This window comes from Oncorhynchus masou, chromosome 18 (genome assembly GCF_036934945.1).
Source record: "Oncorhynchus masou masou isolate Uvic2021 chromosome 18, UVic_Omas_1.1, whole genome shotgun sequence".
NCBI lineage: Eukaryota > Metazoa > Chordata > Actinopteri > Salmoniformes > Salmonidae > Oncorhynchus > Oncorhynchus masou.
The window spans coordinates 57,122,045-57,134,190 of NC_088229.1; the positions used below are offsets into that span (position 1 = coordinate 57,122,045).

General features: G+C 44.0%; 1 protein-coding gene across 1 annotated transcript in view; it reads right to left on the minus strand.

Annotated features, from left to right (window-relative positions):
- Positions 1 to 3,576: 3,576 nt before the first annotated feature.
- The window catches only part of rab11fip3 (RAB11 family interacting protein 3 (class II)), a 45,904-nt gene continuing 37,334 nt past the window's right edge, over positions 3,577 to 12,146 (minus strand). Inside the window, exons 7-12 of the mRNA XM_064923828.1 lie at positions 12,044 to 12,137; positions 11,406 to 11,650; positions 9,816 to 9,897; positions 9,393 to 9,530; positions 8,772 to 9,068; positions 3,577 to 7,888 (exon numbers count right to left, since the gene is read on the minus strand). Coding sequence (XP_064779900.1) covers positions 7,775 to 7,888; positions 8,772 to 9,068; positions 9,393 to 9,530; positions 9,816 to 9,897; positions 11,406 to 11,650; positions 12,044 to 12,137 — 970 coding nt within the window. The 3' untranslated portion in view covers positions 3,577 to 7,774. The remainder of the gene's footprint in view (positions 7,889 to 8,771; positions 9,069 to 9,392; positions 9,531 to 9,815; positions 9,898 to 11,405; positions 11,651 to 12,043; positions 12,138 to 12,146) is intronic.

Genomic DNA, 12,146 nt, shown 5'->3' on the forward strand with positions numbered 1-12,146 from the left:
CCCCATAGTATTACATACCCTCTTGCTCTTTTGCACCCCAGTATCCCTACCTGAACAAAATCATCTGCACATCTGTCACTCCAGTATTAATGCTAAATGGTAATTCATTTTCACCACTAGGGCCTATTTATTGCCTATCTCCCTACTCTTCTACATTTGCACATACTGTACATAGATTTTTACATTTTTCTTTTCTATTGCTTTATTGACTGTACGTTTCTTTATGTGTAACTCTGTGTTGTTGTTTTTGTCACACTGCTTTGCCTTATCTTTGGTCCAGGTCGCAGTTGTAAATGAGAACTTGTTCTCAACTGGCCTACCTGGTTAAATAAAGGTGAAATAAAAAAATAAAAAAATCCATTCTTGGGTTAATATCCATGAACCGTTGGACTGTTAACCACACACTTCCCAAGCCTATACCATCCACAGGGACCACTGGTATACTGGTATACTTCCCACCATCATGACTTCCATCAGAGGACACACAGGCCCCATCTGTTCCAACATACGCTCGTCATACTGTAGGCGGTGGACTGTGGTACCTTTATCGGTGGTGGTGAGAATGAAGCCCCCTGATACTATACCATAGTGATCTCCATGGGACAGGGTATAATTGTAGAAATTGCCCTACTGTTGCTCAGTATGAGAGGATGGTGTGTAGTCAGTAAAGCTAAGACTGTGCTGTTTCCAGGAGGGCAGAGCCTTGTTGTGGGCTCTGGTAGTACATGTCCAAAGCCTGCAGGTGGGGGTGATGGATTGGAGATGGATCGGGCCAGTATTGAAAAGGCTGATAGTTTTAAATTGAACCTTTATTTAACTAGGCAAATCAGTTAAGAACCAATTCTTATTTACAATGACGGCCTAGAAACAGTGGGTTAACAGCCGTGTTCAGGGGAAGAATGACAGATTTGTACCTTGTCAGCCCGGGGATTCGAGCTAGCAACCTTTCAGTTACTGGCGCAACACTCTAACCACTAGGCTACCTGCCTCCCCATAGTGGGAAAAGGCAGGGACCTGGCTGGGGAGGTTCTGGTTCTTGGGATGGAGAGGGTATCCATAGGTCAGGGGAGTGGGTGATAAAGAAGGAAAGGCTTCCTCTGGATTGAATAGGCAACACAAGAGAGAGCTAAGGCCAAACCATTGTATTAGACATAGTTGTTTTTTATTCTAAACTTAGACACAGTGCTTTCGGAAAGTATTCAGATCCCTTACCTTTTACCACATTTTGTTACGTTGTTATTCCTCATCAGTCTACACACAATAACCCATAATGACAAAGCAACATTTTAGCACATTTATACAAAATAATAAACAGAAATACCTTATTTACATAAGTATTCAGACCCTTTGCTATGAGACTCGAAATTAAGCTCAGGTGCATCCTGTTTCCATTGATCATCCTTGAGATGTTTCTGCAACTTGATTGGAGTCCACCTGTGGTAAATTCAACTGATTGTATATGATATGTAAAAGGCACACACCTGTCTATATAAGGTCCCACAGTTGACAGTGCATGTCAGAGCAAAAACCAAGCCATGAGGTCGAAGGAATTATCGTAGAGCTCCGAGACAGAATTGTGTCGAGGCACAGTTCGGGAGAAGGGTACCAAAAAATGTCTGCACCATTGAAGGTCCTCAAGAACACAATGGCCTCCATCATTCTTAAATGGAAGAAGTTTGGAATCACCAAAACTCTTCCTAGAGGTGGCCGCCCAGCCAAACTGAGTAATCGGGGGAGAAGGGCCTTGGTCAGGGAGGTCACCAAGAACACGATGGTCACTCTGACAGAGCTCCAGAGTTCCTCTGTAGAGATGGGACAACCTTCCAGAAGGACAATGATCTCTGTAGCACTCCACCAATCAGGCCTTTATGGTAGAGTTGCCAGATGGAAGCCACTCCTCAGTAAAAGGCAGATGACAGCCCGATTGGAGTTTGCTAAAAGGCACCTAAAGGACTATCAGACCATGAGAAACAAGATTGAAATCTTTGGCCTGAATGCCGAGCGTCACGCCTGGAGGACACCTGGCACCATTCACCTATGGTGAAGCACGGTGGTGGCAACATCATGCTGTGGGTATGTTTTTTCAGCGGCAGGGACTGGGAGACTAGTCAGGATCAAGTGAAAGATGAACGGAGCAAAGTACAGTGAGATCCTTGATGAAAACCTGCTCCAGAGTGCTCAGGACCTCAGGCTGGGGAAAAAGTTTACCTTCCAACAGGACAACAACACTAAGCACACAGCCAAGACAACGCAGGAGTGGCTTCGGGACAAATCTCTGAATGTCCTTGAGTGGTCCAACCAGAGCCCGGACTTGAACCCAATCTAACATCTCTGGAGAGATCTAACAATAGCTGTGCAGCGACACTCCCCATCCAACCTGACAGAGCTTGAGAGGATCTGCAGAGAATGGGAGAAACTTCCCAAATACAGGTGTGCCAAGCTTGTAGCGTCATACCCAAGAAGAATCACTGCCAAAGGTACTTCAACAAAGTACTGAGTAAACGGTCTGAATACTTATGTAAAGGTGATACCAGTTTTATTTTTTATATATATTTGCAAAAATATCTAAAAAACAGTTTTTGCTTTGTCATTATGGGATATTGTGTAAAGATTGATGAGGGGAAAAAAACAATGTAATCAATTTTATAATAAGGCTGTAATGTAACAAAATGTGGAAAAAGTCAAGGGGCCTGAATACTTTTCAAATGCACTGTATAAGCTACTATTAATCACCCTTTGCCTTCAGAACAGCCTCAATTTGTCTGGTCATGGACTACAAGGTGTCGAAAGTGTTCCACAGGGATGCTGGCCCATGTTGCCTCAAATACTTCCCATAATTGTGTCAAGTTGGCTGGATGTCCTGTGGGTGGTGGACCATTCTTGATACACATGGGAAACTTTGGAGCGTGAAAAACCCAGCAGCGTTGAGGTTCTTGACACAAACCAGTGAGCCTGGCACATACTACCATACCCCGTTCAAAGGCACTTAAATATTTTGTTCATCCTCTGAATGGCACACATACACAATCCATGTCTCAATTGTCTCAAGACTTAAAAATCCTTCTTTAACCTGTCTCCTCCCCTTCATCTACACTGATGGAAGTGGATTTAACAAGTGACATCAATAAGGGACCATAGCCTTCACCTGATTAGTCTATGTCATTGAAAGAGCAGGTGATCTTAATATTTTGTACACTCAGTGTTTAGGCTGCTATAAATAACCTGTAGATAACACTGGGCAAATTTTAGAATGCCTGAACAATTTACTATGGAACTTTCAATTTCAGTTCTCCCTTGTCATATAGAGGGACATCATTTTCTTAATCACTGGACTTTCAGCAGAATGTGAGAAAATAGATTAGTGGTACAATCCTCCAATGAGCAGCAATCCAGGAAATATAATTGTCTACATCACAAATACTATTGGTCAAGAAAGTTCAAAGTACACTGCACTCTCTCCACGGAAACCACATTCTTATCATGGTTACAAGATACAATTATGTCTTCATGTACGCAGTCTCGTGTATGGAAATGTGATGAGCAATATCACACGAAATAACGAGATCAAACAAAATATCATTTTATTATTTGATTTATTTTCTAATCTTACTTCATTGTTTTCTTTTACCTTTTTACAATGACTTGAAATTATAATTCCCCAAGAACAACAAAGGTTACATCATTCAGAGGACCTTCAAAGAAAAACACAGAGCAGTAAACAATACATTATCCTTCAGAATAAGAATAAACTTCAGTTGTACAATTCTTGTTTCTACAATGTTCTCTTTTTCCCTTCCCATTCATTTTAAATGGCAAGCCATGCACTACTATAGTAGTGATGTTTGTGCCTTGAGCAAAACTTTCTTTGGACATTGGAAGCTAGTGTGAGAGCCAAAAAAAAAAAATCACAAACCATTTTATATACACATTTAAGTTTTTATAAGTATAATTTAACAAACTGACAGTCACATACGGTCAGTGTTTTCCAAGGGCTCGTCATCAGGTTAGTAAGAGGGGAAATTATGAGAGAGAGGCACAGTGTTAAGACTAGCAGGCCAGTTTTTCAGGGCAGAGTTGGACTCAGCAATGATAATGAATTACTCTTCTGATGATAACGTTTTCAAATTTCAGCAAGGAAGAGAGTGTGAGCCGATAGTTAAAATGGTCAGTGAGAAGTAAAACTTCTGTTCTTTGGTCAGTTTTAAAATTATGTGGTTAAAAAGAAATTGGAACGTGTTTAAAGTGCATTAGAGAATCCCATTGAATCAAGTGTAATGTCTGGACAGGACTCTGTTCTTAGTCTAATCAGTCAGCTAGCAATCATGCTAGTGTAAGTCTCACAACTAGCCGTCTACAGTAGACAGTCTGAAATGAAAAATAAACAAGGAATAAACAGAAAATAGGGTAATCCTGCTGCTGTCTCCATGTAAGATAGGGGAAGATATGTCTTATGGTTTCCTCCTAGGAATGCACCACTGGCTGCTGGGTACTGTAGTAGTAAATGATTGGCTGAAGCCTCTTGAGGCTCATATATGCTGGGGAAAGCAACCTATTACACTCAAAGGCAGAATGACTTGAACCACTCAGACAGTTCAGCCCTCTGTGGGCTGGCTTTCTGAGGCCTCACTATCTGTCCCGAGGCATCAGGCGCAGTGCAACTCCACTGACCTCCTCATGATATGGTTCGGTGAACCTAATGATCGGTTTTAAAGATTCAGAAAGTGATATACAATAGTGATCAGTAGTTCTGTGCAGTGCCTGTTCTCAGCTGGGGCGATAACAGAGTTGGCATGTGTCACTGACGTTGACTACAATGACAATGCCCTTCATGAGGCCACTGTCTGCAACCTCAGCAGTACAGTGGATCACACTTCAGTTGGGTTGAAGTGGAAAGACCTCACCATAAACAGACATTTTGAATTGGTCAGACGAGACTGAAGCACGCCAGTGTTTCCAATTCAATGGGTGCTCAATGCAACACTTTTGAAATGTACTGTATGCTACCTTGAGTACAAGATATACATTTCAATCTAAAATAAACAACTATTTTTCTCAAATCAACAAGTTCCCCTCGAGTAGCATTCAACCATTAAATGCCAGTTTCCCTTGAGAATCCATAGATTCCAAAACTATTTACAAACCTTTCCCTCAAAAACAACTGCTATTAGAGAGAAACAACAGGGCAGGGACTGTGAAATGAAATGCAGAATAAATATCTGGATGTGATTCAGACGGGAGAAATTGACGTGTACGGGCTACATGCGAGAGCGGCGTACACAAGACCCTCCCTTGGGGGAGGATCATATTATTTTTCAGCAGAAGACCAAAAAGAAAATTATGAAAAATGCAATCCCCCCCCCAACTATAAAAATACCTAGAATCTAAAGGCTCGGGGGAAAAAATGACATGTACAAGTCGTTTACACCCAAGGCCATTTTCCATGGAGCGCTGAAGAGGAGAAAAGCGTGGTGACATACTGTAGCAAGAGTTTTATAGGTGGTGGAGGTGGCTGCGGTAGTTTTTTTTTAGTATAGCTGCGACGGTTGGTACAGTATACGTTGCTGTTCATCCCTTTCACACAGGGACAAACCACAAGTTGTCAGCAGTTCCAGCAAGTAAGAGTCAGCAACAGTGATATCCTTCAATATGTCCAGTATCTCCGTCTCAGGGAGTGCATTAGTGAATAGGTAGCACTGATGACGTGTATTAAAAGTCTGCCATTCTCATTTCCTCTTGCTTACGTCCAGAAATGTGGCGAAAAGTTCCAGGAAATTCAGATTGGTGCTTAGTCAACTGAGGCTCATACAGTAAAAGAAGGGAGTTTTGTTGGTTTGCTGATGTCCGTTTGTCCACGACGTCTGTTCTTCTTAGTTCTCCACTGTTCTTCAAAACATTATTGCTTCATCTAAGTGTTGAACGTGTTCCGCTCCTTTAAATCAAAAATCTGCGGGAGAGTAACGACATGTAACCTCTTCAAAAAAGGTCAGTTTTCAAATCAATTCAGCATTCTTAATTCATTCATATTGTTTTAAAACAATATATCGTCATATTAGGATTACATCCCTTCACAATAAACTTTACATTTTTTTATATTTTTTTTTTATACAAATAATACTTTTTTTGTCTAAACCCCCCGATAAATGAACCGATTCTAATTCCTTCAATAAGACATTATTCATTAGTGAAATTATTCAGCATTTTCTGTCTGAACATCTTTATGGAAAGTAAGTCACTTATCCAGTAAATGTTTTTGGTTACAAGCAGACCAGACATGTCCTTCCCACTGGATAAACTGGCTCCCTTTCACTTTCACTCAGCAAGGCTCCACTAAGGATCAGGTGGGTCAGTCACACTTTAAAAGAACAACACTTCCCAGCGCACTCAGCTCAAATAAAAACAACACAGCAACATTTTCTCTCCTTTTGATTTAGTGTCCAAGTTAGACAATCCAATTATTTCCTGTCAGTATGACCAACATTTGTCAGTATTTGTCCGTTTTTAACTACCTCAAAGTCAGAGCTTACATTAAAAGGAATTGATGTGATGGAGAAGTGTTCTTGTATTGGAGTATTTAGCCCGCCTGACCCCCTAGGACTCTGTTTCATTGTAAAAACAAACGGAGATACAGCAAACAATGAGCCACTCAGCTTCACTGTGGAGACATTGAGGCTCACAAGAATGAACATGTCATTCGTGTTACTACCATTGTAGTCACCAAACCTTTTTAACCTTTTTTCAAAACAAAGTATTGCAAGCAACACAAAAAAAACGTAACACACACTTACACAAATGCATGCACTCTCTCACACACACACACACACACACACACACACACACACACACACACACACACACACACACACACACACACACACACACACACACACACACACACACACACACACACACACACACACACACACACACACTAACCCTCAGGGCATTTCTTGTCCTCTACCCCAGGAAATGTCCCTCACCTGGGTTGCGTTAACTCACACTGGGAATATAATCCAAGTCAAAAGTCAAACCAGGATAAAGACTTACACTGCAAACGTGACACGGTTTATGTAGTAGGTGCCACCGCAAGTCTGTGTTCAAGAGAGCAGCCAGGGTCAACATCATCTGACCTCGTCCCCTGACCAGTGCTACATACGGTTTAAACGTGGATTAAACACGGTTCAGTCTGATACAGGAGAACGCTCCCAAAACACCCCAGGAGTTCATTTACTGAGCTCATGGTGAAAGATGATATCGGCTGATATGTAGTGCAAGGACAATACATTTTAGAATCATGCTAGCATTGGGGCTCACAAGATTTCATTGCCAATAAGATATTTAAGGGGACAGTGACCCGTTAACCAGGTCTTCCATGGATTCCAAGAGTTCCTCAGAGAAAACACATTTGCACACACAACCTCAGACACACAAGGAAAACTCAGGTCCCTCTACCCAAATGCAGGGAAGTCATTAGAACCAAAGCCTACTGTATACAGGGGGAACAGACACACACACAAAGCAAAGCTCAAATCCCAGGGACGTTAAACCATGTAGCTTATTTTCTCATAGACAACAGCCACCAACAGTGACAAAAAAATACATCTTCTTTAATGATAATTGGAGTACTTTTCCCCCACCTAGTATAGTTCAATAGGTATTGCTTTCTCTGTGGTCAGTCTCAGTAGCCAGTCTTTAAGTGTTTAGCCAGTCTGTCCTAGTATGGCAGTCCAGCGAGGCGGAGAGGCCGCCAGGCTGCCTTACTCCAAGACGGCCACCTCTACTTGACCTCCAGCATGGAGGGGTTGGACTCCATGATGGCCACGATGATGCGGTCGATGTAGTCCTGTAGTCGGAAGTTGACGTCCTCCTGCTTGCGGATGGCCTCCATCAACTGCAAAAAAAAAACACACAAAAAAGATCTAATGATTACAAGGACAGTAACTTATTGAGACCTTTTCATTTGCACTGAAAAATGATTCAAGATGGTAAAACGGCACAACAAGATATACAATACAGAGTTCTGCAATAAACGTGAAAGATTCAGAATTGTGATGAGGCCGCCATCTGGGCACCAGGAGTCTTAAGAAATTTATTTTATTCTACCTTTAATCATCAAGGTTAAAAGGGGGAAAGGGGAATACCTAGTCAGTTGTACAACTGAATGCCTTCAACTGAAATGTGTCTTCCGCATTTAACGCAACCTTCTGAATCAGAGAGGTGCGGGGGCTGCCTTAATTGTTAGTCTCACTAACCACGTTTCTATCCAATGGCAGTAGAAACACTTTTAAGCACAAACATTGATATGATAACCATAATATCGAAGCAAACTTGGAGTCACGCGATGACGTGTGGTCCTCCCACTACGACACGGGAAATCATGCAGTTTATTAGTCTACAGATGAAATAAGTTATGATGAACTTCACAGGGTGGTGAAAGTGCACAGCGATGAGCTTGATGCTGCTTTCCAATAAATATCGAGGGTCTTATTCTGGTGACGTAATGATTGATGCTCGGCTGCCGTTTGACAAATTAAACTAATCTCGCTCTGTCCTTTTGCCTATAATAATCTCATCATGTATGCTATACCCGCACTGCATCTGCCAGCTGTGTGTACAAACTTTTGACTGGTACTGTATATTCATGGCCTGTACATTTTTGGCCTTCTCTGCATATCTATGGCCTTGTATCTATGCTTAGCCTTCTCTGTATATCTATGGCATGTACATATATGTGTATCTACTGTTTACATGTATCTATCTATATTGTGACTCACCTCTCCCCGGGACACAGAGTTGATCTCGGCAGCCAGCGACTCGGAGAAGGAGGCCGTCACCAGGTTCTTGGCTCCCTGGATGCTCAGGTTGATGATCTGGCCGTTCAGCTCATCGTTCTGCTCCTTCAGACTGCGGTTGTCCTGCTTGAGGCGTCGGATCTCCTGCTCCAACTCGGCCTCGCGGGTGCGGCTCTGGTACTCCTGCAGCCCGGCACTGGGAGAGCGTCCTCTCCTAGCCTCTGCCTCCAGCTTGTACAACTGCAGGTGCTCCAACTGCTTCCGCAGGTCCTCAATCAGCTGGTGGAGGGGGGGATAGGAGAGAGAGAAAGGCCGCTGTTAGAGAGAGATACAGCAATAGTCTATTCTGCAAGAGCAACTAGTCACCAACCGTTGGAGGGGTAGGTTGACAAATAGAAAACGTAATATTTTTATTTAAAAAAAAACATTTTTACATAAGTTCTACCCAGCAGCAGAGAAATAACGAAAAGCAAAAACAAACCCTTACTCATCGACAGACCAAAACTAAACAACAGACAGGACAGCACTCCACATTTGACGTGCCTTCCGAGTCAGACAGACGTACAGTTTGCGATGTACAAGTGGCACCTTGTGACCTCTCACCTCCTGCGTGTGCTCCTTTTCCTTCTGGTTCTGGTGGCGCTCGTGGGTCAGCTTGTCGGTCGTCTTCCTCCGGGTTTCCAGCTCCTCGTTCATCCGCTCCGTCACGTCCTCCACCTCGTCTTCCAGCTTCCTCTTCTCCTGATGGGCGAACGAGAAGGAGTAGGAATGAGAGATGATAGGAGAAATACACAGACAAGGTATGGGAGGGAAGAGAAGGAAACTTCCCAAGGAAACTTGGGAAATGGGGGTTGAGGTAGATGGAAAGAAGAGGTGGATGAGAGGAGAGGTAAATAGACAAGGGATTGGAGGGAACAGAAAGGAGATGGGGGAAGAGAAGGAAACTGGAGGTGATAGAGAGGTGAATGGGAGGAGTAGGAAGAGGGGAAGAAAGACGAGGAGGAGGAGAGAAGACAGTGCTCTTACCTCCTCTAGTCTCTCGATGTTGGCGCGGTAACAGGGCACACAGGATTTCAGCTCACTGTTCTCCTCATCCAGCTGCTGCAGCCTAGGGCAGAAAACTGCGCAGTTAAATTACATTCACCAATGTTAGAGCCGCGGTACACAACACATTTGACAAAACCAATTCAATCTATTCAATTCATTCATTCAACAAATTAAATTAACATTCTGTTCCACACACTGGCACATTCACAGCTGAGCAGATACAGTACAACTGACCTAGCCTGACGACTCACACTCCATTCTTCCGCTGCTCTGTCGGTCGCGACATGCTTTAGTCTGAGACTGCCATCATTGAAGCCATTTGTGGTGACGAGGGGCACGAGGGGTGTTGTACAAAACAGTCATCAGAGATTGGATCGTCTCTAACCAATCAAGTATCAAAGCCAATGACACATTTTCAAACCACTGCTTTACCCGCATGTGTTCTTGCTCTGGCCCAACCCATCGGTTTCTGGACCAATCAGACGGCCCCGAATGCGTTCGCATTTGGTGAAGGGTCAGGGAAGTACTCACATACAGATTCATTGCGGAGAAGAAACTAATGTCCGTGGGCGTGGCCTTTGGCCAAAGCAAGGAGTCTGGGTAGTCAGGCAACAACTGACCTGCTGTGACACCTACAGGTAACTGTCAAAATAAAGGAAACATCAACATAAAGTATCTTAAGGAGTTGGGCCACCTCGAGCCGCCAGAAGAGCTTCATTGAGCCTTGGCATAGATTCTACAAGTGTATGGAACTCTATTGGAGGGATGCAACACCATTCTTCCATGGAAAATTATATAATTTGTTTTTTGTTGATGGTGGTGGAAAATGCTGTCTTTGGTGCTACTCCAGAATCTCCCATAAGTGTTCAATTGGGTTGAGATCTGGTGACTGAAACGGCCATGGCATATGGTTTACATCGTTTTCATGCTCATCAAACCATTCACTGACCACTCGGTGCCTGTGGATGGGGGAATTGCCATCCTGGAAGAGACCACTCCCATCAGGATAGACATGATTCACCATAGGTTGAAGGTGATCACTCAGAATGGCAGTGTATTTACCTTGCCCTCTATGGGATTGAGTGGACCAAAACCATGCCAGGAAAATGAAACCGATAATAGAGCTGCCAGAACCCTAATTTACTCAAGTGTTTCCTTTATTTTGGCAGCTACCTGCTACAAGTCTACTCTACTGAGAAACAGCTTTGGGTTCAAGGGCTTTGGGAGGGTGGTCCTGGGGCCCCCCCTAGGTGCACAGTGTTTGCCCTGGCACTACACAGCTGATTCAAATAAGCAACTCATCATCAAGCTTGGATGATTTGAATCAGCTATAAACCAGTAGGTGTCAGTGAAGCCCCACAATGTCACTGACCGACGCAATCATTGGAGTAGTGTTGACCATCACAGCCTCTAAAGGCCTATGTTCCAGGCACACCTGCTGGCCACCCTTGCTACAGTCACACACACACACACACACACACGGGCAGAGCTGAGGATGCTACGCACAGGTTGCTAACCTCTCTCCTCGTCTTTATGGACACGCACACCACACACCCACCCCCCACATACCTAGCCTGCAGGTTCTCCAGCTCCAGGCCCCTCTCCCGCTCCAGCTTGGTGAGGGCATCCTTGTGGCGGCGGGTCTCCTGGTGCAGGTGGTCCTCAGCGCGGAGCTCTTGCTCCTTGAGCTGCTCCTCCAGGGCGTTGGCCCGGTGCACCAGCTGCAGGTTCTCCTGACGGAGGCGCGCGTGCTGCTCCCCGCTAGCCTCCGAGTCCTTCTCCAGCTCTGCCACGCGACGCTCCAGCAGGAGCACCTGGGAGGAGGACGGGGTGAGGGTTAGCGCAGAACAGTGTTGTTTGTTTATTACGATCTCTTTAAGCCCACAATGGGGGGGACTACAAGTGGCACTACACTGTGTAGAATTGATTTGTTGCATTTAAATGATGCTATTGAGAACTGGATGATATTTTTATTTTATGTTCAGTGGTTTCAAGTTTTAATGTCAAATGCACAGGTAGTGAAATGCCTTTCTTGCAAGCTCTAAACGCAACAATGCAAGTATAATACTGTGTATGATACTGTGTAGGTTTGACGCTGAACTCTTTCTTTACATTGACATACAGTGCTGTATAATGCTGTTTGACACGGTTGATAAACTCGGTATGATGCGGTATAATCTTATGACGTTGTGATGTTGAACTCTGACCTTGTCAGTGATGTCGGTGTCAGCCAGGTCCAGGATGTCCCGGGACAGCTCACTCATGCTGTCCAGCGTCATGGAGCTGTTCTGGAGGAGGTGTCTGAAACGC